This window comes from Pseudophryne corroboree, chromosome 5, assembly GCF_028390025.1.
Source record: "Pseudophryne corroboree isolate aPseCor3 chromosome 5, aPseCor3.hap2, whole genome shotgun sequence".
In the NCBI taxonomy this organism is placed as follows: Eukaryota; Metazoa; Chordata; class Amphibia; order Anura; family Myobatrachidae; genus Pseudophryne; species Pseudophryne corroboree.
Window position 1 is genome coordinate 547,301,785 of NC_086448.1, and position 26,401 is coordinate 547,328,185.

At 48.3% G+C, this 26,401-nt stretch overlaps 1 protein-coding gene across 2 annotated transcripts in view; it reads right to left on the bottom strand.

Moving 5' to 3' along the window:
- The window catches only part of DEK (DEK proto-oncogene), a 522,032-nt gene that overhangs the window by 18,848 nt on the left and 476,783 nt on the right, over nt 1-26,401 (bottom strand). For both annotated transcript variants that reach the window (XM_063923232.1, XM_063923231.1), the window contains 4 exons: nt 25,815-25,935; nt 24,481-24,672; nt 24,262-24,400; nt 15,087-15,253 (listed from right to left, as the gene is read on the bottom strand). In XM_063923232.1, coding sequence (XP_063779302.1) covers nt 15,087-15,253; nt 24,262-24,400; nt 24,481-24,672; nt 25,815-25,935 — 619 coding nt within the window. The remainder of the gene's footprint in view (nt 1-15,086; nt 15,254-24,261; nt 24,401-24,480; nt 24,673-25,814; nt 25,936-26,401) is intronic.

Here is a 26,401-nt window from a genome sequence, read left to right on the forward strand (position 1 = left end):
GAAGACTTCTGGATGAAGTCCCCACTCTCCCGGGTGGAGGTCGTGTCTTCTGAGAAAGTCTGCTTCTCAGTTGTCCACGCCGGGAACGAACACTGCTGACAGTGCTAACACATGATTTTCCGCCCATCGGAGAATCCTTGTGGCTTCTGCCATCGCCATCCTGCTTCTTGTGCCGCCCTGTCGGTTTACATGAGCGACCGCCGTGATGTTGTCTGACTGGATCAGCACCGGCCGGTGTTGAAGCAGGGGTCTAGCCTGACTTAGGGCATTGTAAATGGCCCTTAGTTCCAGAATATTTATGTGAAGGGAAGTCTCCTGACTTTTCCATAGCCTTGGAAGTTTCTTCCCTGTGTGACTGCCTCCCCAGCCTCGAAGGCTGGCATCCGTGGTCACCAGGACCCAGTCCTGTATGCCGAATCTGCGGCCCCCCTAGAAGATGAGCACTCTGCAGCCACCACAACAGCGACACCCTGGCCCTTGGAGACAGGGTTATCCGCCGATGCATCTGAAGATGCGACCCGGACCACTTGTCCCACTGGAAGATTTTTGCATGGGACCTGGCGAATGGAATTTCTTCGTAAGAAGCTACCATCTTTCCCAGGGCTCGCGTGCATTGATGCACAGACACCTGTATTTGTATTAGGAGGTCTCTGTCTAGAGACAACAACTCCTTGGACTTCTCCCCAGGGAGAAACACATTTTTATCCTGTTCTGTGTCCAGAACCATACCCAGGAACAGTAGACGCGTCGTAGGAACCAGTTGCGACTTAGGAATAATCAGAATCCAGCCGTGCTGGTGTAGCACTTCCCGAGATAGTGCTACTCCGACGAACAACTGCTCCCTGGACCTCGCCTTTATAAGGAGATCGTCCAAGTACGGGATAATTATTTCGGCCATTACCTTGGTAAATACCTCAGTGCTGGGGACAGACCAACGGCAACGTCTGGAATTGGTAATGACAATCCTATACCACAATTTTGAGGTACTCCTGGTGAAGAGGGTAAATAAGGACATGCAGGTAAGCATCCTTGATGTCCAGTGATACCATGAAATTCTCCAGGCTTGCAATAATCGCCCTGAGCGATTCCATTTTGAACTTGAACCTTCGTATATAAGTGTTCAAGGATTTCAATTTTAGAATGGGTCTCACCGAACCGTCTGGTTTCGGTACCACAACATTTTGGAATAGTAACCCCGGCCTTGTTGAAGGAGGGGTACCTTGATTTCACCTGCTGGAAGTACAGCTTGTGAATTGCCGCCAGTACTACCTTTCTCCGAGGGCAGCAGGCAAGGCTGATGTGAGGTAACGGCGAGGGGGAGTCGCCTCGAACTCCAGCCTGTATCCCTGTGATACTACTTGCAGAACCTAGGGATCCACCTGTGGGCAAGCCCACTGGTCCCTGAAGTTCCCGAGACGCGCCCCCACCGCACCTGTCTCCACCTGTGGAGCCCCAGCGTCATGCGGTGGACTCCGAGGAAGCGGGGGAAGATTTTTGATCCTGGGAACTGGCTGTCTGGTGCAGCATTTTCCTTCTTCCCTTGCCTCTGTGCAGAAAGGAAGCACCTTTGACCCGCTTGCTTTTCTGAAGCCGAAAGGACTGTACCTGAAAATACGGTACTTTCTTAGGCTGTGAGGAACCTGAGGTAAAAAAAATTCTTCTCAGCTGTTGCTGTGGATACGAGGTCCCAGAGACCATCCCCAAACAATTCCTCACCCTTATAAGGCAGAATCTCCATGTGCCTTTTAAAGGCAGCATCACCTGTCCACTGCCGGGTTTCTAATACCCTCCTGGCAAAATGGACATTGCATTAATTCTGGATGCCAGCCGGCAAATATCCCTCTGTGCATCCTTCATATATAAGACGACGTCTTTAATATGCTCTATGTTAGCAAAATATTATCCCTGTCTAGGGTATTAATATTATCTGACAGGGTATCAGACCACGCTGCAGCAGCACTATTTATGCTGAGGCAATTGCAGGTCTCAGTATAGAACCTGAGTGTGTATATACAGACTTCAGGATAGCCTCCTGCTTTTTATCAGCAGGCTCCTTCAAGGTGGCCGTATCCTAAGACGGCAGTGCCACCTTTTTTGACAAACGTGTGAGCGTCTTATTCACCCTAGGGGATATCTCCCAACGTGACCTACCCTCTGGCGGGAAAGGGTACGCCATCAGTAACTTTTTAGAAATTACCAGTTTCTTATTGGGGGAACCCACGCTTCTTCACACACTTCATTCACTCATCTGATGGGGGAACAAAACACTGGCTGCTTTTTCTCCCCAAAAATAAAACCCCTTTTATGTGGTACTTGGGTTCATATCAGAAATGTGTAACACATTTTTTATTGCAGAGATCATGTAACGGATGTTCCTAGTGGATTGTGTATATATCTCAACCTCGTCGACACTGGAGCCAGACTCCGTGTCGACATCTGTGTCTGCCATCTGAGGTAACGGGCGTTTTTTGAGCCCCTGATGGTCTTTGAGACGCCTGGGCAGGCGCGGGCTGAGAAGCCGGCTGTCCCACAGCTGTTTTACGTCATCCAGCCTTCTATGTAAGGAGTTGACATTGTCGGTTAATACCTTCCACCTATCCATCCACTCTGGTGTCGGCCCCACAGGGGGGGACATCCCATTTTCGGCCTCTGCTCCACCTCCACTTAACCTTCCTCATCCCACATGTCGACACAGCCGTACCGACACACAGCACACACACAGGGAATGCTCTGACTGAGGACAGGACCCCACAAAGTCCTTTGGGGAGACAGAGAGAGTATGCCAGCACACACCAGAGCGCTATATAATGCAGGGATTAACACTATAACTGAGTGATTTTTCCCCCAATAGCTGCTTGTATAAACAATATTGCGCCTAAATTTAGTGCCCCCCCTCTCTTTTTAACCCTTTGAGCCTGAAAACTACAGGGGAGAGCCTGGGGAGCTGTCTTCCAGCTGCACTGTGAAGAGAAAATGGCGCCAGTGTGCTGAGGGAGATAGCTCCGCCCCTTTTTCGGGGACTTTTCTTCCGCTTTTTAATGAATTCTGGCAGGGGTATTTATCACATATATAGCCTCTGGGGCTATATATTGTGATATTTTTGCCAGCCAAGGTGTTTTTATTGCTGCTCAGGGCGCCCCCCCCCCCCAGCGCCCTGCACCCTCAGTGACCGGAGTGTGAAGTGTGTATGAGGAGCAATGGCGCACAGCTGCAGTGCTGTGCGTTACCTTGGTGAAGACTGATGTCTTCTGCCGCCGATTTTCCGGACTCTTCTTGCTTCTGGCTCTGTAAGGGGGCCGGCGGCGCGGCTCCGGGACCGAACATCAATGGCCGGTTCCATGCGGTCGATCCCTCTGGAGCTAATGGTGTCCAGTAGCCTAAGAAGCCCAAGCTACCACCAGTTAGGTAGGTTCGCTTCTTCTCCCCTTAGTCCCTCGCTGCAGTGAGTCTGTTGCCAGCAGATCTCACAGTAAAATAAAAAACCTAAAATATACTTTCTTTCTAGGAGCTCAGGAGAGCCCCTAGTGTGCATCCAGCTCAGCCGGGCACAAGAATTTAACTGAGGTCTGGAGGAGGGTCATAGTGGGAGGAGCCAGTGCACACCAGGTAGTCCTAAAGCTTTCTTTAGTTGTGCCCAGTCTCCTGCGGAGCCGCTATTCCCCATGGTCCTTACGGAGTCCCAGCATCCACTTAGGACGTTAGAGAAAGATATATGAATATTCATCTCGATTAATACAATTACTGGACACACCAGCATCTAAAAGTGTTTTTAAATCCTCTATTATTTTGTTACTCGGATCGGTACTAAGTTTTACATAAGTAGCTGCATCACTTAAAAGTCTGAGGGATTCTGTCATATAATCTTTTTTATTCATTTTGACTATACCCCCCCCCCCCCCCCCTTTATCAGCCATTTTAATAATTACCTCATAATTACTTTCCAAGGTTTTTATAGCATTCCTTTCTTCCTTATCTAGATTGTCTTTAATGGCACCCTTCTCTTTACATAATTTGTCAAAATCCTTCTGAATTAGATTAGAAAAAGTTTCTATACTAAGTGTATATGTTATTGAAGTAAGTTACACCTGGCGATCAGCTATGATTAATTGAATTAATTGAGTGACGGCCTTAAAAAGGAGAGACGTACTGATGTAGACCACACTCCCTGATGAAGTCCAACGGTGACGAAACGCGACAAATTAGGGCAAGTATGATCTGCTGTTTGCGAGCATTAAGTCCGAGAGCTGAGACGCTGACTTATTGGAGACTGTAGCCAGAACTGTGCAGGACGAGCCGCAGGCTGCGATCCGGAGACGGCAGCGATTCTTCTTCACACTGGTGCTTTTAAACTATGATGTACGTGAGCATATGTTATTTGTAGTAAAACAATTTGACTTATCTCACCGAGTGCGCCCTCATTTCTTTCAGTGCAATATATATAAAAAATAAAGGGAACACTAAAATAACACATCCTAGATCTGAATGAATGAAATATTCTTATTAACCTTCCTACTACGCCTGGGCATACTCCTGATGAGGTGGCGGATGGTCGCCTGAGGGATCTCCTCCCAGACCTGGACTAAAGCATCCGCCAACTCCTGGATAGTCTGTGGTGCAACGTGGCGTTGGTGGATGGAGCGAGACATGATGTCCCAGATGTGCTCAATTGGATTCAGGTATGGGGAACGGGCAGGCCAGTCCATAGCATCAATGCCTTCGTCTTGCAGGAACTGCTGACACACTCCAGCCACATGAGGTCTAGCATTGTCTTGCATTAGGAGGAACCCAGGGCCAACCGCACCAGCATATGGTCTCACAAGGGGTCTGAGGATCTCATCTCGGTACCTAATGGCAGTCAGGTTACCTCTAGCGAGCACATGGAGCTGTGCGGCCCCCCAAAGAAATGCCACCCCACACCATTACTGACCCACTGCCAAACCGGTCCTGTTGGAGGATGTTGCAGGCAGCAGAACGTTCTCCTTGGCGTCTCCAGACTCTGTCACGCCTGTCACATCTGCTCAGTGAGAACCTGCTTTCATCTGTGAAGAGCACAGGGCGCCAGTGGCGAATTTGCCAATCTTGGTGTTCTCTGGCAAATGCCAAACGTCCTACACAGTGTTGGGCTGTAAGCACAACCCCCACCTGTGGACGATGGTCCCTCATACCACCCTCATGGAGTCTGTTTCTGATCGTTTGAGTAGACACATGCACATTTGTGGATTGCTGGAGGTCATTTTGCAGGGCTCTGGCAGTGCTCCTCCTGTTCCTCCTTGCACAAAGGCGGTGGTAGCGGTCCTGCTGCTGGGTTGTTGCCCTCCTACGGCCTCCTCCACGTCTCCTAATGTACTGGCCTGTCTCCTGGTAGCGCCTCCATGCTCTGGACACTACGCTGACAGACACAGCAAACCTTCTTGCCACAGCTCGCATTGATGTGCCATCCTGGATGAGCTGCACTACATGAGCCACTTGTGTGGGTTGTAGACTCCGTCTCATGCTACCACTAGAGTGAAAGCACCGCTAGCTTTCAAAAGTGACCAAAACATCAGCCAGAAAGCATAGGAGCTGAGAAGTGGTCCGTGGTCACCACCTGCAGAACAACTCCTTTATTGGGGGTGTCTTGCTAATTGCCTATAATTTCCACCTGTTGTCTATTCCATTTGCACAACAGCATGTGAAATTGATGGTCAATCAGTGTTGCTTCCTAAGTGGACAGTTTGATTTCACAGAAGTGTGATTGACTTGGCGTTACATTGTGCTGTTTAAGTGTTCCCTTTATTTTTTTGAGAGAAATTATATATATATATATATATATATACACACACATATACACACACATACATATATACACATACACACACACACACACACAGATATATATATATATATATATATATATATATATACATACACACACACATATACGTGTGTGTGTGTGTATATGTGTGCCGCCTTTTCCCATTGTGACTGTTTAGACCCGTGCTGGGTTTTGTTTGGAGGGCACCTGGGCACATTTGTGGAGACACAGCTGAGTGCCGGTGTGTATGGAAGGTATATATATCTCTAGATAGAACAGTGCACAGTAAAGACTGGATGTATATCACAGGGAACTTGTGCCAGATTACCCTGTCACAATACACTATTTCTTAACTAACACTGTGTATAATACTTAAGTGTCCTGCAAATGCACAGCTCTGACTACAAAGGCGTTCTTTGCAGAGGAGGTTTTGCCCATGCAGTCACAGAGCAGCTCCAGCATGTGTGATGGCACCAAACACTGCCACAGGGAATGAGGGAGAAGACATATGCAGCTCCAGGGTGGGAACATTTATATAAAATGGCGCCTGGGGCTGTGGGAGGGGCTACAGGCCAGAGCCATATCCCCTAGCTGGACTTCCTCACCGGGTACTGCGGGCCCTTGTAAAATGCGTTAAAACCCGACCTGTGCCCTTGCCCTGGTAGTCTAATGGGGTCCCTGTACCAACACAGTGCTAGCGCACCTGGCCCGCCTCCCACAGGCCGCGGTTTGCGTCAGGTCCCGCATGGGGGACCCTCTTACATTCTTCCTGATGTGGCCACGCGATCCTGGAGAGCAGCGGTGGATGTGTGTGCTATGTGCTGGGAACCGGAGCCCTCCGCTGTAGGTGCCCGGCAACCAGGGACACAGGAGTATACAGCGCCGCCAGCGGAGGTAATGAAGCCGCAACACTTTATCTCAGACTGACATCCAGCACTTGTCAGTGCTATGCCGCGGCCCTTGAAGTCTTCAATCTTCAGGAGAAAAAAAAGCTCTTTTCAGGGCTGCTTGGAGCAGCCCACCTGTTAGTGATCCTGCCTGCAAGGCACCAACTTACAAACTGAGCTCCAGTACCTGGAGACGGGGATATAGAGGAGGCGGCGCTATGCATCCTGGGAACAGTCAAAGCTTTTAGCCTGTTGGTGCCTCGGATCAAGACCCTACTCTATACCTGTGCAGCAGTGCGCCTGTAAACACATTTTGTGCAAAACAAGACCAGCCCTGTAGTTGCTTATCCTGTGCGATGATTGCGGTGACGAGTGACACGGTATTGACGTCAGATACCCGCCCATCAAACGTCCGGCCACGCCTGCGTTTTTCCAAAAACTCCCAGAAAACGGTCAGTTGACACCCAGAAACTCCCACTTCCTGTCAATCTTCTTTCGACCGCCAGTGCGACTGAAAGCATCGCTAGAACCTGTGCAAAACCACGATGCTTGTTGTACCCGTACGTCGCGCGTGCGCACTGTGGTGCATACGCATTTGCCTTTTTTTACCTGATCGCTGCGCAAAACGGCAGCGAGTGATCAACTCGGAATGACCCCCGTTATTCCCTGTGGAATACCAGTGTACCCCGCTGCAGAAATAATGGTTTAAGGCAGGGGTTAAAGTGGGCCGGAACTGCGTTCCGTCAGTTGTATTGGGAGGCGGAACCGGCTCCGCCACCTCCAGCCCACTTTGTCCGACCATGGGGACTTTGTACAGGCAGCGCTGCCTGATAAGCCTGTTCCCGCTGTCACTGTGTGCGCTGCCTCCCACATTAACAGATGGGGTGGGCGGGCAGCAGCACTAGACAGTGTCTCCCTTCTGAGCCTGCCTCCACAAGTACCCCGCTGATCGCAGCGGCGGGAATAAGATGATGCAGTGCTATCACTGCAAGTATCTGTCCTGCCGCGTAAAGAGGAGGAGTTCCAGGACCCTTGACAAGATAATCCACGCACACAGAGGTAGGAAAGAGCTGTGCACAAGGTTGGGGGAGATGATGTCGCTATGTCAAGAATTAACTGTGCTGGGAAGGGGGGCTATGTGCGGGACTATATGTGCTGAGGGGAGCTTTGTGTGGTATTATAGGTGCCGACGGGGGAGCTGTGTGTGGAATTATGTGCGGGGGACAGCTGTGTCAGGGATAAATTGTGTTGGGGATGAGTCAGGGAGGAGAGCTGTGTGCGATATAAAATACATTAGGTGGGGAGAGCTGTGTCTGGGATAAGATGTGTGAGGGGAGAGCTGCATTAGGGATAAACGGTCAGGGGGAAGAGCTGTGTGACAGAAACTATGCTTGGGGGAGAGCTGTGAGATATAAACTGTGTTGGCGATGAGTTGTGTGATGGATAATCTGTGTAGAGGAGGAGAGCTGTGTGAGGGATAATCGGACACATTTTCCTGCTGGCCAGCTCCTTTTTTTAGAGCATACGCTTCAATCCTGGGATTAGAAAAAAGGGGCAGGATTGGCTTCCCTAGTGCAGCCCCTCTAGTTTAAGTAGCCCCTAAAGGTTCCCCAGGGAGGATCTAAGATTAACATGTCTGATCCAAAGCAAAGGAAGCAGTGACACTTCAATAGAAATTCCTGTTAACAAGGGTTAGTGAGCCAAAAGGAGAGTTTGGTACTTTGAGAACCTGTGGTCTAGGTTACTAAACTCGGTCTTTAGGATCCCACACAGTTCATGTTTTCCAGGACTTTTAAAATGTGACAGTTGGTGATATGGAAAACATGAACTGTGTTGGGTCCTGAGGACAGAGTTTGAGAACCCCTGACCTATACAATCGCCCTGACAGTTTTACAGTTTAAATATCCCACTGAGGGGATGAATTGATGAAGCTATGTGTAATGGGGGTCCCTTTTGGCTGGGTGCATCAGGGGACACTCCCCTCTGTTGCTCCAGCCTTGATCAGGCCTGCACATAATAGAAGTCTAGCCAGACTGCAGAGGTTTTTGGTGGGCTGTATGATCCAATTACACAGCCTGGGGTCAGCGGGACGCGTAGAGAGAGTAAACATGTACAGGTGTGTGTATTGTTGCTGGTCCTGGAATATGGCAAACTGCCTGAAGCTGTGAGTTGCCAGAACGCTTATAGGTTTGGAGACTAGAGTGAATGGGAGAGCACTGCACAGAGTGGGTGCAGCACAAAAAAGTCCTGTATCCCTGACTGGGAGCAGGTAATGCATGTAAGATACGCATATCCTTGTGCAGAACGAAAGGGCAAGTTAGGAGATATTGTGTGAAAAGAAAAGAGATGTAGGTTGGTGTAGTTTTGCTAATAGAATTGTGTCAGAAGTATTTTATATGGAAATTGGTAAACTACAGGCAGCCAATGGGGGGGACCGACAGAGTGGAATTAATGTTTTGCAAGGTGGGCAAGAACGGGAGGGACTAGGGGCGTGGCATCTGAAAGGGAGGAGCTGCCGGGGTGACTTCCACCACCTCTCTAGGACCACTTTAACCACTGGGTTTTAGGAAATCTCCTATACACCACCATTATCATTAGGCTGGTAAGGTGTTCCACTTACAGAACACACCTAACGCAAAATCATTTGAGTAATAAAACCCGTACCTCAATATTAGTTTTTTTTTGTTTTTTTAAATGAGCCTAATACATGGGCCTTTAACCTGCGGCACTCCAGCTGCTGTGGACCTACACATCCCAGCATGCCCTGCCACAGTTTTGCTATTAAGGCATGCTAAATCTGAGACAAGGCATGCTGGGATGTGTAGTTCCACAGCAGCTGGGAGGGACACAGGTTGGAGACCCATGGCCTAATATAATAAGAATTTACTCACCGGTAATTCTATTTCTCGTAGTCTGTAGTGGATGCTGGGTACTCCGTAAGGACCATGGGGATTATACCAAAGCTCCCAAACGGGCGGGAGAGTGCGGATGACTCTGCAGCACCGAATGAGCAAACTCAAGGTCCTCCTCAGCCAGGGAATCAAACTTGTAGAATTTTGCAAAAGTGTTTGATCCCGACCAAGTAGCAGCTCGGCAAAGTTGTAAATCCGAGACCCCTCGGGCAGCCGCCCAAGAAGAGCCCACCTTCCTCGTGGAATGGGCTTTTACTGATTTAGGATGCGGCAGTCCAGCCGCAGAATGTGCAAGTTGAATCGTGCTACAGATCCAGCGAGCAATAGTCTGCTTTGAAACAGGAGCACCCAGCTTATTGGGTGCATGCAGGATAAACAGCGAGTCAGTTTTTCTGACTCTAGCCGTCCTGGAAACATAGATTTTCAGGGCCCGGACTACATCCAGCAACTTGGAATCCTCCAAGTCCCGAGTAGCCGCAGGCACCACAATAGGTTGGTTCAAATGAAACGCTGATACCACCTTTGGGAGAAATTGGGGACGAGTCCTCAATTCTGCCCTGTCCATATGGAAAATCAGATATGGGCTTTTACAGGACAAAGCCGCCAATTCTGACACACGCCTAGCTGAGGCCAAGGCCAACAGCATGACTACCTTCCACGTGAGATACTTCAACTCCACGGTCTGAAGTGGCTCAAACCAATGTGATTTTAGGAAATCCAACACTACGTTGAGATCCCAAGGTGCCACTGGAGGCACAAAAGGGGGCTGAATATGCAGCACTCCCTTAACAAACGTCCGAACTTCAGGCAGTGAAGCCAGTTCTTTTTGAAAGAAAATAGACAGGGCCGAAATCTGGACTTTAATGGATCCCAATTTTAGGCCCATAGTCACTCCTGACTGTAGGAAGTGCAGAAATCGACCCAGCTGAAATTCCTCTGTTGGGGCCTTCCTGGCCTCACACCAAGCAACATATTTTCGCCATATACGGTGATAATGTTGTGCTGTCACGTCTTTCCTAGCCTTTATCAGCGTAGGAATCACTTCATCTGGAATGCCCTTTCCCGTTAGGATCCGGCGTTCAACCGCCATGCCGTCAAACGCAGCCGCGGTAAGTCTTGGAACAGACAGGGCCCCTGCTGTAACAGGTCCTGTCTGAGAGGCAGAGGCCATGGTTCCTCTGAGATCATTTCTCGTAGTTCTGGGTACCAAGTTCTTCTTGGCCAATCCGGAACGATGAGTATAGTTCTTACTCCTCTCTTTCTTACTATCCTCAGTACCTTGGGTATGAAAGGAAGAGGAGGGAACACATAAATCGACTGGTACACCCACGGTATCACTAGTGCGTCCACAGCTATCGCCTGAGGGTCTCTTGACCTGGCGCAATATTTTTTTAGCTTTTTGTTGAGGCGGGACGCCATCATGTCCACCTGTGGCCGTTCCCAACGGTTTACAATCTGCGTGAGGACTTCTGGATGAAGTCCCCACTCTCCCGGGTGGAGGTCGTGCCTGCTGAGGAAGTCTGCTTCCCAGTTGTCCACTCCCGGAATGAACACCGCTGACAGTGCTAGCACGTGATTCTCCGCCCATCGGAGAATCCTTGTGGCTTCTGCCATCGCCATCCTGCTTCTTGTGCCGCCCTGACGGTTTACATGGGCGACCGCCGTGATGTTGTCTGACTGAATCAGCATCGGTTGGTCTTGAAGCAGGGGTTCTGCTTGACTTAGGGCATTGTAAATGGCCCTTGGTTCCAGAATATTTATGTGTAGGGAAGTCTCCTGACTCGACCACTGTCCTTGGAAGTTTGTTCCCTGAGTGACTGCCCCCCAACCTCGGAGGCTTGCATCCGTGGTCACCAGGATCCTTGCATGGAACCTGCCGAAGGGAATTGCTTCGCAAGAAGCTACCATCTTTCCCAGGACTCGCGTGCAGTGATGCACCGACACCTGTTTTGGTTTCAGGAGGTCTCTGACCAGAGATGACAACTCCTGGGCCTTCTCCTCCAGGAGAAACACCTTCTTCTGTTCTGTGTCCAGAATCATGCCCAAGAACAGCAGACGCGTCGTAGGAATCAGCTGCGACTTTGGGATATTCAGAATCCAGCCGTGCTGTTGTAGCACTTCCCGAGATAGCGCTACTCCGACTGACAACTGCTCCTTGGACCTTGCCTTTATAAGGAAATCGTCCAAGTACGGGATAATTATAACTCCCTTCTTTCGAAGGAGTATCATCATTTCGGCCATTACCTTGGTAAATACCCTCAGTGCCGTGGACAGACCAAACGGCAACGTCTGGAATTGGTAATGACAGTCCTGTACCACAAACCTGAGGTACTCCTGGTGAGGTGGGTAAATGGGAACATGTAGGTAAGCATCCTTGATGTCCAGTGACACCATAAAATCCCCCTCTTCCAGGCTTGCAATAACCGCCCTGAGCGATTCCATTTTGAACTTTAACTTCCTTATATAAGTGTTCAAGGATTTCAAATTTAGAATGGGTCTCACCGAACCGTCTGGTTTCGGTACCACAAACATTGTGGAATAGTAACCCCGTCCCTGTTGAAGGAGGGGAACTTTGATTATCACCTGCTGAAGGTACAGCTTGTGAATTGCCGCCAGTACTACCTCCCTTTCCTTGGGAGCAGCTGGCAAGGCTGATTTGAGGTAACGGCGAGGGGGAGACGCCTCGAACTCCAGCTTGTATCCCTGAGATACCACTTGTAGAACCCAGAGATCCACCTGTGAGCGAACCCACTGGTCGCTGAAGTTCCGGAGACGCGCCCCCACCGCACCTGGCTCCACCTGTGGAGCCCCAGCGCCATGCGGTGGACTTAGTGGAAGCAGGGGAGGATTTTTGTTCCTGGGAACTGGCTGTCTGGTGCAGCTTTTTCCCTCTACCCCTGCCTCTGGGCAGAAAGGACGCGCCTCTGACCCGCTTGCCTTTCGGAGGCCGAAAGGACTGTACTTTATAATACGGTGTTTTCTTAGGCTGTGAGGGAACCTGAAGTAAAAAAGACGACTTCCCAGCTGTTGCTGTGGACACGAGGTCCGAGAGACCGTCCCCAAACAATTCCTCACCTTTATAAGGCAAAACCTCCATGTGCCTTTTAGAATCAGCATCACCTGTCCACTGCCGAGTCCATAATACTCTCCTGGCAGAAATGGACATTGCATTAATTCTAGATGCCAGCCGGCAAATGTCCCTCTGTGCATCCCTCATATATAAGACTACGTCTTTAATATGCTCTATGGTTAGCAAAATAGTATCCCTGTCAAGGGAATCCATGTTATCTGACAGGGTATCAGACCAAGCAGCTGCAGCACTACACATCCATGCTGAAGCAATTGCAGGTCTCAGTATAGTACCCGAGTGTGTATACACAGACTTCAGGATAGCCTCCTGCTTTCTATCTGCAGGCTCCTTTAAGGCGGCCGTATCCCGAGACGGCAGTGCCACCTTTTTTGATAAGCGTGTGAGCGCCTTGTCCACCCTAGGGGATGTTTCCCAACGCAACCTGTCCGTTGGCGGGAAAGGGTACGCCATTAGTAACCTCTTAGAAATCACAATTTTTTTTATCTGGGGGAACACCACGCTTCTTCACACAATTCATTTAACTCATCAGATGGGGGAAAAGTCACTGGCTGCTTTCTTCCCAAACATAATACCCTTTTTTGTGGTAACCGGGTTAATGTCAGAAATGTGCAACACATTTTTCATTGCCGTAATCATGCATCGGATGGCCCTTGTGGACTGTACATTTGTCTCATCCTCGTCTACACTGGAGTCAGACTCCGTGTCGACATCTGTGTCTGCCATCTGAGGTAGCGGGCGTTTTTGAGCCCCTGATGGCCTCTGAGACGCCTGGGCAGGCGCGGGCTGAGATGCCGGCTGTTCCAAAGCGGTTACGTCATCGAACCTTTTATGCAAGGAGTTGACACTGTCGGTTAATACCTTCCACATATCCATCCACTCTGGTGTCGGCCCCGCAGGGGGCGACATCGCACTTATCGGCTCCTGCTCCGCCTCCACGTAAGCGTCCTCATCAAACATGTCGACACAGCCGTACAGACACACCGCGCACACACACAGGGAATGCTCTGAGGACAGGACCCCACAAAGTCCTTTGGGGAGACAGAGAGAAAGTATGCCAGCACACACCAGAGCGCTATATAACAGAGTGATTTACACTAACACAAAGTGAATTTTCCCCCAATAGCTGCTTATATCACCTTTTGCGCCTAAATTTATGTGCCTCCCCCTCTCTTTTTTACCCTTCTCGTAGTGTATACTGCAGGGGAGAGCCTGGGGAGCGTCCTTCCAGCGGAGCTGTGAAGAGAAAATGGCGCCGGTGTGCTGAGGGAGATAGCCCCGCCCCCTCCGCGGCGGGCTTCTCCCGCTTTTTTAATAATATTTATGGCGGGGGATTAGGCACATATACAGTTTATAACTGTATTATGTGCACATTTGCCAAAAAGGTATACATATTGCAGCCCAAGACGCGCGCGAGCGCGCCCCCCCCCCCCCCCCCCCCAGCGCCCTGCACCCACCAGTGACCGGAGCGTGTGGTGTGCTGTGGGAGCAATGGCGCACAGCTGCAGTGCTGTGCGCTACCTTATTGAAGACCGGAGTCTTCAGCCGCCGATTTTCTCCTGGTTCTTCCGTCTTCTGGCTCTGCAAGGGGGACGGTGGCGCGGCTCCGGGAACGGACGATCGAGGTCGGGCCCTGTGTTCGATCCCTCTGGAGCTAATGGTGTCCAGTAGCCTTAGAAGCACAAGCTAGCTGCAAGCAGGTAGGTTTGCTTCTCTCCCCTCAGTCCCTCGTAGCAGTGAGTCTGTTGCCAGCAGATCTCACTGAAAATAAAAAACCTAACAAATACTTTCTTTTCTAGTAAGCTCAGGAGAGCCCACTAGGTGCATCCAGCTCTGGCCGGGCACAGATTCTAACTGGAGGAGGGGCATAGAGGGAGGAGCCAGTGCACACCAGATATAGGGGGTAATTCCAAGTTGATCGCAGCAGGAATTCTGTTAGCAACTGGGCAAAACCATGTGCACTGCAGGGGGGGCAGATATAACATGTGCAGAGAGAGTTAGATTTGGGTGTGGTGTGTTCAATCTGCAATCTAATTTGCAGTGTAAAAATAAAGCAGCCAGTATTACCCTGCACAGAAATAAAATAACCCACCCAAATCTAACTCTCTCTGCAAATGTTATATCTGCCTCCCCTGCAGTGCACATGGTTTTGCCCAACTGCTAAAAAATTTCCTGCTGCAATCAACTTGGAATTACCCCCATAGTACCTAATCTTTCTTTTAAGAGTGCCCAGTCTCCTGCGGAGCCCGTCTATTCCCCATGGTCCTTACGGAGTACCCAGCATCCACTAGGACGTCAGAGAAATAGAAGTTACTGTATTTTTAGCGCAATACCGGTCTGATTCTGTATGCCAGCAGTGCAAAGGTTTGCATACACAGGTCCACAATTATAATAACCCCAGTTACCTTCCTGCAGATTTCTTTCATTGTGACTTCTTCAAGATTTGCGTCAGTCAAAAGCTTTTTCACAGTTTCTCGGAGCTCATCATCAGTAGGTGGCTTATGCACCTTTTTGATCAATGGTTCGTCATCTGAGCTGTCATCAGACTCACTTTCTGATTGAGCAGGTTTCTCTGTAAATAAAACATTTATATGGATATTAGCTAAACTCTTGATCACACCACTGAAATAGTTTACAATAAAATCAATGGGGAAAAGAAAGCAATTCAAATGTTATCGCCCACGATCTCCAGTCTAAAGTGAGGGGAGATCGCAGGGGAGATATACGTCCCTTATTGTGCCCATTAGTGTCGGGTTTAGCCATGTAAACTAATTGGTGCGATTGTCAAAACTGCCGTTTGGGTGCCTAAACGGATAATTTTTCACACATTTCAGCTCGCCACCCCCCGCAGGTGCAAGCTGAAATGTAGACTCCGCCAGCAAATCGCGCCCGAACAGAGCTACATTAGAATACCTCCGTTCAACGCCATCTAGTGGCTGCCGGCTGCAAGACTCCAACCCTCTCCCCAGTTATACTTAAATAAATCACCCACAGGAAAGTAGGGCGGGGTAATGAACAAGAGCACAAAGTGTGAATGCCCAGTGTCTCCAATAGGCTTAAAGAAAAGGATGCTACGAAAGTGCAAAAGAAATGCTATTTGCTCAATCCTACAAGAGTGTGTGTTAAACAGGCATAGTTACGTGAAGTGTAAAAAGAGTAGCACCCATATGTGCAAGCAGAATCTATAAAAAGTAGAAAGTGATCATGGTGGCAGCCCTTCTGAAGCCCCAAGCCACACTGCTCAGGAGGCCCTAACCAACCTGAACCACACACCAGTTGCCAGCTTTTCAGGGATATTCAATTTGGCCCAAAGAGACATTGGGAGTAAAAACCCCCGATGTTTCTTTGGGTGCTGCGGTCAGGCTATTTAATTTGCGCGGCCGGTAACAAGTCTTCTTACACCCGAACACACAGGTTCAGTGAAACTTGTGTGTTTTCGGGTTAATATAGCCCCGTTTTCGGATGAAAACGGGGCTGTTATCGGGCATTTTGCTTCGCCTGCCGGTGGCAGGTGAAGCAAAACCCCCGATAATCCGCGGCACGCGCCAGCTTATCGGGGCCAATTAAATAGCCCCCGGCGCCGACACTTATTACCCGGCACCCTCGGGACAAATTGAATATCCCCTTTTAATGCAATCCTAACTAATAGTGGATCCATCTAACAATGGACTGTTTAGATGCCTGCCAACCACTTTTCTAAATAGAGGTCATAGACTGATGGTCTCTTGGTCACCTACTATCACAAAAAAAAAGCGAGACTAATTCAAGCACGGGGAGAGATGTATGATCTGGTCAGACAGGTGTTGGAGAGACTCATTCTAATTTGAAATTAGTTAGACCTTGAACTCCCTCGAATGAAACACTACATACTGGTCTGCCTCAAAGGCCATGAACATCTTCCCCAAAACACTCATGCAAAACCAGACAGCAAAGACTTTAAACCCATGCAATGAAGTACATTATCCTCCTGCAGAAACTTATACCCCTTTTACACCACCAGCTAGTAACACGGGTTATTGCACATGAACGTGCATAAACATAAACGTGCTGGCTGGTGTAAAGGTCGATTTGGAATAGTCCAGGTCGAGTGACCCGGTATTCGAACTTGGGAAGTTTGCGGGGTTGAACACGTGTTCAACCCGGCAAACTGTGCCGTGTAAACGGTAGCCGGGTCAATGCGTGCACTCGTAAGAGGCCATCATCTTTCCCAGAAGGTGAATGCACTGATGAACCGACACTCTGGTTGGCTTCAGGACATCCCGGACCATTGTTTGTATCACCAACGCTTTTTCCTCTGGAATAAGTACCCTCTGCACTTTCGTGTTGAAAATCATTCCCAGAGAGGACAACCTCCTGGTTGGTTCCAAATGTGATTTTGGAAGATTCAAGATCCAGCCATGTTCCCTGAGAAGCTGGGTCGTGAGAGCTATGGACCGTAACAGCTTCTCCTTGGACGATGCTTTTATCAGCAGATCGTCCAGATATGGAATTATGTTCACCCCCTGTCTGCGGAGGAGAATCATCAATTCCGCCATCACCTTGGTGAATACCCTCAGTGCTGTCGAGAGGCCGAATGGCAGGGCCTGGAACTGAAAATGACAGTCCAACAGTGCGAATCGAAGATAAGCTTGATGCGGCAGCCAAATCAGAATGTGGAGGTACGCATCCTTGATATCCAGGGATACCAGGAATTCCCCCTCCTCCAGACCTGATATCACTGCCCTCAGAGACTCCATTCTGAACTTGAACTCCCTCAGAAAGGGGTTTAGTGATTTTAAGTTCAGAATGGGCCTGACCGAACTATCCGGTTTCGGTACCACGAAAAGGTTCTAATAGTAACCTTTGTTTTGCATATGAGGTGGTACTGGCACAATGACCTGTGCTTCCACCAACTTCTGGACGGTTTCTTGCAGGACAGTCCTGTCCGCTAGCAGAGCTGGCAAGCCGGATTTGAAAAATCTGTGAGGAGGGAAATCTTGAAATTCCAGCCTGTACCCCTGAGACACAATATCTTGCACCAAGGGGTCCAGGGCCGGATGACACCCAGACGTGACTGAAATGCCTGAGTCTCGCTCCCACCGGCCCCACCTCCGGGGCGTGCAGTCCACAGTCATGCGGAGGACTCTGGTGTACCTGATGCAAGTTTCTGTTCCTGGGAACCTGCAGCCGCAGGTTTCTTGGACTTGGCCAGACCTCCCCGAAAGAAGGTGTTGGACGGCTTGGCCTTTCTGGGCTTGGGAAAACAAAAGGGCTGTTATGTAGCTGAAGAAAAGGGTTTCTTCGGAGCAGGTGTAGCGGAGGGAAGAAAGAGTGACTTACCAGCCGCAGCCGTGGAGATCCACGCATCTAACGCTTCCCCAAAGCGAGCCTGACCTGTGTAGGGTAGGGTCTCCACACTTCTCCTGGATTCCGCGTCAGCAGACCACTGGCGCAACCACAGTCCTCGACGAGCTGAGACAGACATGGAAGAAATTCCAGCAGCCATATAACACAGGTCTTTCATGGATTCTACCAGAAATCCTGCCGAATCCTGAATGTTACGTAAAAACAATTCAACATCACATTTCTCCATAGTATCCAAGTCTTCAAGTAACATGCCTGACCGCTTTACTATAGCTTTGACAATCCAAGCACTGGCAATAGCGGGACGTAGTATTGCCCCAGAAGCAGTGTACATGGATTTGAGCGTATTATCAATTTTACGATCAGCCGGCTCTTTCAAGGCGGTAGATCCTGGAACAGGTAAAACCACCTTTTTTGAGAGTCTGGATACTAACGCATCAACAATGGACTGGTTTTCCCATTTTTTCCTATCCTCTACCAGGAAAGGAAACGCTACCAGAACCCTTTTAGGTATGTGGAATTTTTATCCGGGTTTTCCCAAGCCTTTTCAAAAATAGCATTGAATTCCTTAGACGCAGGGAAGATTAGCGAGGATTTCTTGTTCTCCGTGAAGTAAGGTCTCCTAAACCTGCTCGGGTGTTGTATCAGCAATATTCAACACATCTCTAATAGCCTCTATCATCAACTGCACCCCTTTAGCAAGAGATGCTGCCCCCCCGCAACACATCCCCATCACCGTCTGTAGTATCAGAATTGGTATCGGTATCATCCTGCATGATCTGTGCAAGAGCACGTTTATGTGAATATATAGCGGGGAGCCCTGATGTACAAGAACTGAGCCAGACTGCCATAGAGTTCTGTAAAGCCCGAGTTGCAGATTCATTTTGTGCAACCCTATTTGAAATCTGAGAAATCATAGATTTGATAGAGGATAACCACTCAGGCTCCCTTGCTGGAATCTGTGCTAAACCAGTGCAATCCCGATTACATGGAATGGGATCATCCTGAGAGAACATATCCTCTGCAGCATATGACACAGAGTCCCTGGACATTGCTTAATGGAGACCACACAAACTCTGCCCGAGACGACGGACATACTTCGAGAGAAGGAAAAACACAGATAGTGGTGAGATTCACACCAGCTCACGCATAACAAAAAGGAAAGCCAAGCTAACCAACTAGAAACGATTCAGCAACAGCTAAACCAACAATACTTAACCAAGTAACAATGCAGGAATACGAAGCACTGGGCTGGTCGCCCAGAATCCTCTACGGACTACGAGAAAAGGATTTACCAGTAGGTATATAAAATCCTATTTTCTCTTACGTCCTAGAGGATGCTGGGTTCTATTTCGTACCATGGGGATTTACCATAGCTCCCAGTACGGGAGGGTGACTGCCGAGGTTCCTGCAGAACAGACTGACCAAACTGTTGGATGAGCAGAACTCCCTTCAAGAATGTCTGAACCTCAGGGAGAGCAGCCAATTGTTTCTGGAAGAAAACAAACAAGGCCGAAATCTGGATCTTTATGGAGCCCAAGCGTAGGCCCACATCCACACCTGCTTGTAGAAAAAAGAGAAAACGTCCTAGTTGATACTCAAACCGTTGGAAACTTCTTGAATTCACACCAAGACGCATACTTTTTCCAAATCCAATGGTAATGCTTAGACCAGGCAGGTCCAAACAGCGGCCCTTTAACCGTTGAGAAACTACACATCCCAGCATGCCCTGACACAGCTTTAACATAATCCGACAGCAAAACTGTGTCAGGGCATGCTGGGATATGTAGTTTCACAACAGCTGGAGGGCCGCAGTTTGGACATGGCTGGCTCAGACGTTACTCCCTTCCTAGCTTGGATCAGAGTAGGAATGACCTTATTCGGAATGCCCTTCCGAGCTAAGATCTGGCGTTCAACCTCCATGCCATCAAACGTAGCCGTATTAAGTCTTGATAGGCGTACGGCCCCTGTTGTAGAAGGTACTCGCGAAGAGGAAGAGGCCTCGGATCCTCCAGCAGTAATTCCAGAAGATCTGCGTACCAAGCCCGTCTTGGCCAGTCCGGAGCAATGGAGGATCGCCTGAACGCTTGTTCTTTATACTAGTTTGAGAATCCTTGGGATGAGCGGAAGAGGCGTGAACACATACACCGACTAACACCCACGGAGTTACCAGGGCGTCCACCGCCACTGCTTGTGGGTCTCGTGACCTGGAACAGTACCTCTGAAGCTTCTTGTTGAGGCGAGAGGCCATCATGTCTATCTGAGGTACAGCCCATTGGCTTGTTACCTCTGCGAATACCTGCGGGTGGAGGCCTCATTCTCCTGGATGGAGATTGTGTCTGCTGAGAAAATCCGCTTCCCAGTTGTCCACTCCCGGAATGAAGATTGCAGACCGCATGCCTTTCTGCCCAGAGGAGGATTCTCGTTACCTCTGACATTGCGGCTCTGCTCTTTGTTCCGCCCTGCCGCTTTTGTAGGACACTGCTGTGATGTGGTCTAACTAAACCTGAATGGCTTGATCTTGCAGAAGATGTGCCGCTTGTAGAAGGCCGTTGTATATGGCCCTTAGTTCCAGAATGTTTATTGGAAGGATAGATTCCTGACTTGACCACTTTCCTTGGAAGTTTTCCTCCTGGGTGACTGCTCCCCAACCTCTGAGACTTGCATCCGTGGTTAGAAGAATCCAATTCTGAATCCCAAACCTGTGGCCCTCGAGTAGGTGAGAAGTTTGCAGAAACCAGAAGAGTGAAATTCTGGCTTTCGGCGACAGGCGTATCCGTTGGTGCATGTGAAGATGTGATCCCAACCACTTGTCTAGGAGATCCAGCTGGAAGAACCTTGCATAGAATCTTCCGTATTGCAGAGCCTGGTAGGAGGCTACCATCTTTACCAGAAGGCGAATGTACTGATGAACCGATACCCGGGCTGACTTCAAGACATCCCGGACCATTGATTGGATCACCAACGCTTCCTCCGCTAGTAGGAAAACCCTCTGCACTTCCGTGTTAAGTTCACCCCCAGGAAGGGGAGTCTCCCCGTCGGCTCCAAATGGGACTTCGGAAGGTTCAGGATCCACCCATGATCCCGGAGTAGTTCAGTTGAAAGAGTAATACTCTGCAACAGCCTCTCCCTGGAAGATGTCTTTATCAGTAGATTGTCCGGATATGGAATTATGTTCACTCATCATGAACATGGCATCATCTCTGCAATGACCTTGGTGAACACCCTCGGTGCTGTGGAGGCGCCAAATGGCAATGTCTGGAACCAATAGTGACAGTCCTGTAGTGCAAACCTTAGATAGGCCTGGTGAGGCGGCCAGATCGGAATGTGAAGGTATCGAGGGATACTAGGAATTGCCCCTCCTCCAGACCTGAGATCACCACTCTCAGAGACTCCATTTTGAAAACCTTCAAGTAGGGGTTCAATGACTTTGGTTCGGTAAGACCAATATTGAACCTATTCGGTTTCGGTACCACAAACAGGTTTGAGTAATAACCCCGTTTTTAAGGCGAGGTGGAACTGGAACAATGACATTTGTTTGTACCAATTTTTGAATTGCTTCCTTCAGGATTGTACTTTCTTCAAATCAGGCTTACCAGCTTCGCTGACAGAATCTGTGAGGTGGGAGTTCATGAAACTCCAGTCTGTACCCCTGGGAAACAATATCTTTTACCCATGGGTCTAGGCATGATGACATCTAAATGTGACTGAAATATTTTAGTCTCGCTCCCACCTACCCGATCTCCAGGCTGGGAGGTCCACCGTCATGCTGAAGATTTTGAGGAAGCTGAACCTGATTTCTGTTCCTGGGAACCTGTTGGTGCAGGGTTTTCTGGATTTTCCCCGACCTCCTCTAAAGAAGATGGGGGGACCTTTGGATCTTTTACATTTTGCGGTCCGAAAGGACTGCAGTGTAGAAGTAGGATATGATTTCTTAGTCGGTGCAGCTACGGAAGGAAGAAAAGTCGACTTACCCGCAGTTGCCGTGGACATTCACGCATTCAGTGCTTCCCCAAACAGGGCCTGACCTGTGAAGGGTAGGTTCTTTACACTTTTCCTGGATTCTGCATCTGCAAACCATTGGCGCAGCCAGAGTCCTCTGCGTGCTGAGACTGCCATGGAAGTAGCCCTTTCATTAGGTTGGCCAATGTCCTTCATGGCCTCTACCATGAAACCTGCATGTGACGTAAAAACAAGTCAATGTCACCCCTATCCATAGAATCTAAATCCTCAAGTAAGGTGCCTGACCACTTTACTATGGCTCTAGAAATCCACACAAGCAATCGTGGGTCTCGGAGCCACTCCTGTAAGTGTATAGTGATTTGAGCATAGTCTCAATCTTGCGGTCAGCCGGCTCCTTTAAGGAGGTTGAGCCAGGGACAGGTAAAACAACCTTTTTTGACAACCTAGATACAGAAGCGTCCACTATAGGTGGATTTTCCCACTTCTTTCTATATTCTTCAGGGAAAGGGAAAGCAAATGAGAATTCTTTTAGGGATCTGGAATTTTTTCTCTGGGTTTTCCCAGGACTTTTCAAACAAGGAGTTTAAACTCCTTAGACGCTGGGAAGGTGAGGACTTTTTATTTAAGATAAAATAAGACTCCTCTGCCTGCTCAGGTACCTTCTCAGTAATATGCAAAACATCCCTAATGACTTCAATCATTAGTTGCACCCCTTGCACCCCCCCCCCCCCAACCTGCACATCCCCATCACCGTACAGTGTATCAGTCGGTAATAGTGTCAGCTTGCATTATTTGGGCAAGTGTACATTTTTATGGGTATGTAGGTGGTTTTTAGACAAAGTAGTGGGGGCTGAATACATTATATCCTCCACAGATTTTCTCAAAAACTGCGCCTTTCTCAGTATGTGACATCCTTGTTCAAATCTGGGACATCAGATCCAGAAGGCTGAGAAACTATATTGCAGTCTTGAGTACATGGAATAGACTCCTCAGGAGAAGATAAACATTCTGCAGCATAGGACATAGAGCCCACAGACATGGTAATGTGGGATATGTCCTGTCTTATGATCTGCAGGGAGAAAAAGGCGCTGGTGAGTGCTGGATCGGCTCTGAGAGGAAGCCCCGCGCCCCCTGTAATAGCGCACGGCTTCCCGCACTTATTCTTTATATTGGCCTGAGGTTTTTAATGTGTTAACAGCGGGATTAGCCCCTGATAACTAATGTGACCATTGTAGGGTTAATGCGCTGGCTCAGGACGCCCCTCAAGCGTCGACATGTGCATGCTGCTGAGCCTTCCAGGAGCGCAGCCTGTCAGAGCTGCACTCCAACCCTTGTGCCGCCATACCCGCCGACGACCCACCAATCGGGACGCCGGCGCTGTACTTACCACTCTCCTATCTTCTGGCTCTGTTAGGGTTTGGCGGCCGTGCTGCGAAAGTGGGCGGTCGCCTTGTGGGCTTGCGATCAATTCCCTCAGCTCAGTGTCCTGTCAGCGGAGTAGAGAACCATTAACTCTTTATTAAGTTGGTTCCTAGTCCCACGAAGCAGGGAGACTGTTGCCAGCAGCCTTCCTGTAAAATAACAAACTCTATAAATAAAAAAAACTAAGAGGACTCCTAGGAGCTCCCCTAGCTGTGACCGGCACCTCCGGGCACATTTTCAACACAGAGTCTGATAGGAGGGGCATAGAGGGAGGGGCCAGCCCACACTATTAAACTCTTAAAGTGCCAGTGGCTCCTAGTGGACCAGTCTATACCCCATGGTATTAAATGGAACCCCAGCATCCTCTAGGACGTAAGAGGAAGAAAAAAAACACTTTAAATCTGTACATCAGGCCTGGTCAACCTGTGGCTCTCCAGCTGTTGTGGAACTACACATCCCAGCATTCCCTGACACACTAAGCATCCCCTAATGACAAAACTGTGGCATGGCATCCTGGGAATTGTAGTTTCACAACAGCTGGAGAGCCATGGGTTGGCCAGGACTGACGTACAGATTTAAAGTGGTTTTTTTTGTTTTTAATATGTTTTATTTTTCAAAAGATTAGGGACACCAAAATGGTCAAGACATTTTCAGTGAAAGGCATAAACCAACTGAAGAGTAAGATAGTAGGATTCTAGGAGTCAAATTAGTGATACAAGATGACACACATCAGATGACCCAGCTACAGGAACAGTGAGGAGAGACCCTTCATTTTTAGTGGTTTAATGCAGAACTACAAAGAAAGACTTAGTTTAAAATATTATTTTTAATGTGACTTTAGTCTTGAATTACCTTTCTTGGAATTGCTTGCAGTCTTTGTATTTGTAGTACTGCTGTCTGCTTTCTTTACGTTTGCAGATTTTGTAGCTTTTTTACTCTTCGGTGTTACTTTTGGTTTGGCTCTCTCTTTTTTGGGAGTTTTCTTTGGCGGCTAGAAAGAACGATTAGGCTTAGAACTCAAATGAAAGATCTAGTGGTGGACAGTACACACAGTAGACTATTTAACAGTACCTTCTCTTCTTTCTCCTCCTCACTCTCTTTTTCACCATCTGAAGACTCTTTATCCTTTATTTCATCTTCACTACTAGATTCATCAGGCAAAATAACATTGGATTTAACAGTTTTGGATTTGCGTGCGGATCCAGAGCTGCTACGTTCCTTCTTACCCCCTTTTGGAGACTTTGATTTGGATTTTGGCAATGGCTGAAAGAGAAATTTAATCGGAAAAACAGGAAACTACAGTTACTATTAAATATGGATTTTAACCGCAAACATCCATTAACCTATATCATATCAAAACAATTTGGGGGATATTCAATTACCCAGACATACTGTCGTGTCTAATGTATCGCCGGGAAAGGGGCTATATAATTAGCCCCGATTAGCCAGCGCGTGCCACGGCTTATCGGGGACTTTGTTTCGCCTGCCTCCGGCAGGCGAAGCAACATCCCTGATAACAGCCCCATTTTTCGATCTATTTCACCCATAAACGTTTTCGGGTGAAAATGCACTTTTTACCAGCCAATTAAATCAAATAGCCCGAAAGCAAAACCCCAAGAAACATCAGGGATTTTTACTCCCGATGTCCCATCGGGGGTAACTGAATAGCCCCAAATATGTGAATGATGGTAGATGTGGGGGATATCTAGTAGTACTGTTCACTATGCAGTACATTACACTCCTGTGTTCTCTGCCATATACAGGTAGACAAAAGCCATGGATTAATACATGCTCAGAAACATTGCTTTTACACAAATAATTTATTGCAGTCTTTGGCCGAGTGATGCAAGACGTTTGTTATACTTAATCCATTCTTTCATAACCCTCAGCCACTATCATGCTTATGAAACAGTTTACAGACAGAAATGGTGAGCATTCTAGACTGTCCAATGACGCTTACATAAATAATATTTGTTAAGATGTGCCATGTTTTACAAGTCCTCCTTATACAGTATATGATAACAGTTTACACGCAACATGTGGTTATCTTGTGTGACAGCTGCCGACAATGGGTCATGTTATCCACAGCACTTTCCAATAGCAGCAGAATTTAGTGTGTTATTGCATACAAAGACAAGGTTGCAGGTGCACAATTCAAACACTACCAATCAATAATAATCCCTGCAATAAAATTCATTTTTTCACTTTTCACTCTAGTGTTGCTCTGGGGTCAATCAGTTGCTTCATTTTGGGGTGTACACCGTGTGTACACACCCTAAAACAAACCCGCCACATGAAGCAAGGCTGTTTTACCTTAATTAGTCCCAAAAAATAATCTCTTGAAACTATGAATTATTTTCCTGCACTAAATTAACTCGAGTATAGTTTTTCATGGTAGTTCTTACTTTTCCTGTGGACTTTGGCTCCATGAGGAAAGTCAAAATTTTGGAAATCAATTCGATGTTTGTACCACATTTTTCCAAATCAAGAACAGCACAGATCTTTTTTAAATCATCCTTCCTTGCCCTAGAAAGAAAAATAAATAAATAAATGTAAACACAAAAAATAAGATTTTACTCACCGGTAAATCTATTTCTCGTAGTCCGTAGTGGATGCTGGGAACTCCGTAAGGACCATGGGAATAGCGGCTCCGCAGGAGACTGGGCACAACTAAAGAAAGCTTTAGGTCACCTGGTGTGCACTGGCTCCTCCCACTATGACCCTCCTCCAAGCCTCAGTTAGGACACTGTGCCCGGACGAGCTGACATAATAAGGAAGGATTTTGAATCCCGGGTAAGACTCATACCAGCCACACCAATCACACCGTATAACTCGTGATACTATACCCAGTTAACAGTATGAATATAACTGAGCCTATCAACAGATGGCTCAACAATAACCCTTTAGTTAGGCAATAACTATATACAAGTATTGCAGACAATCCGCACTTGGGATGGGCGCCCAGCATCCACTACGGACTACGAGAAATAGA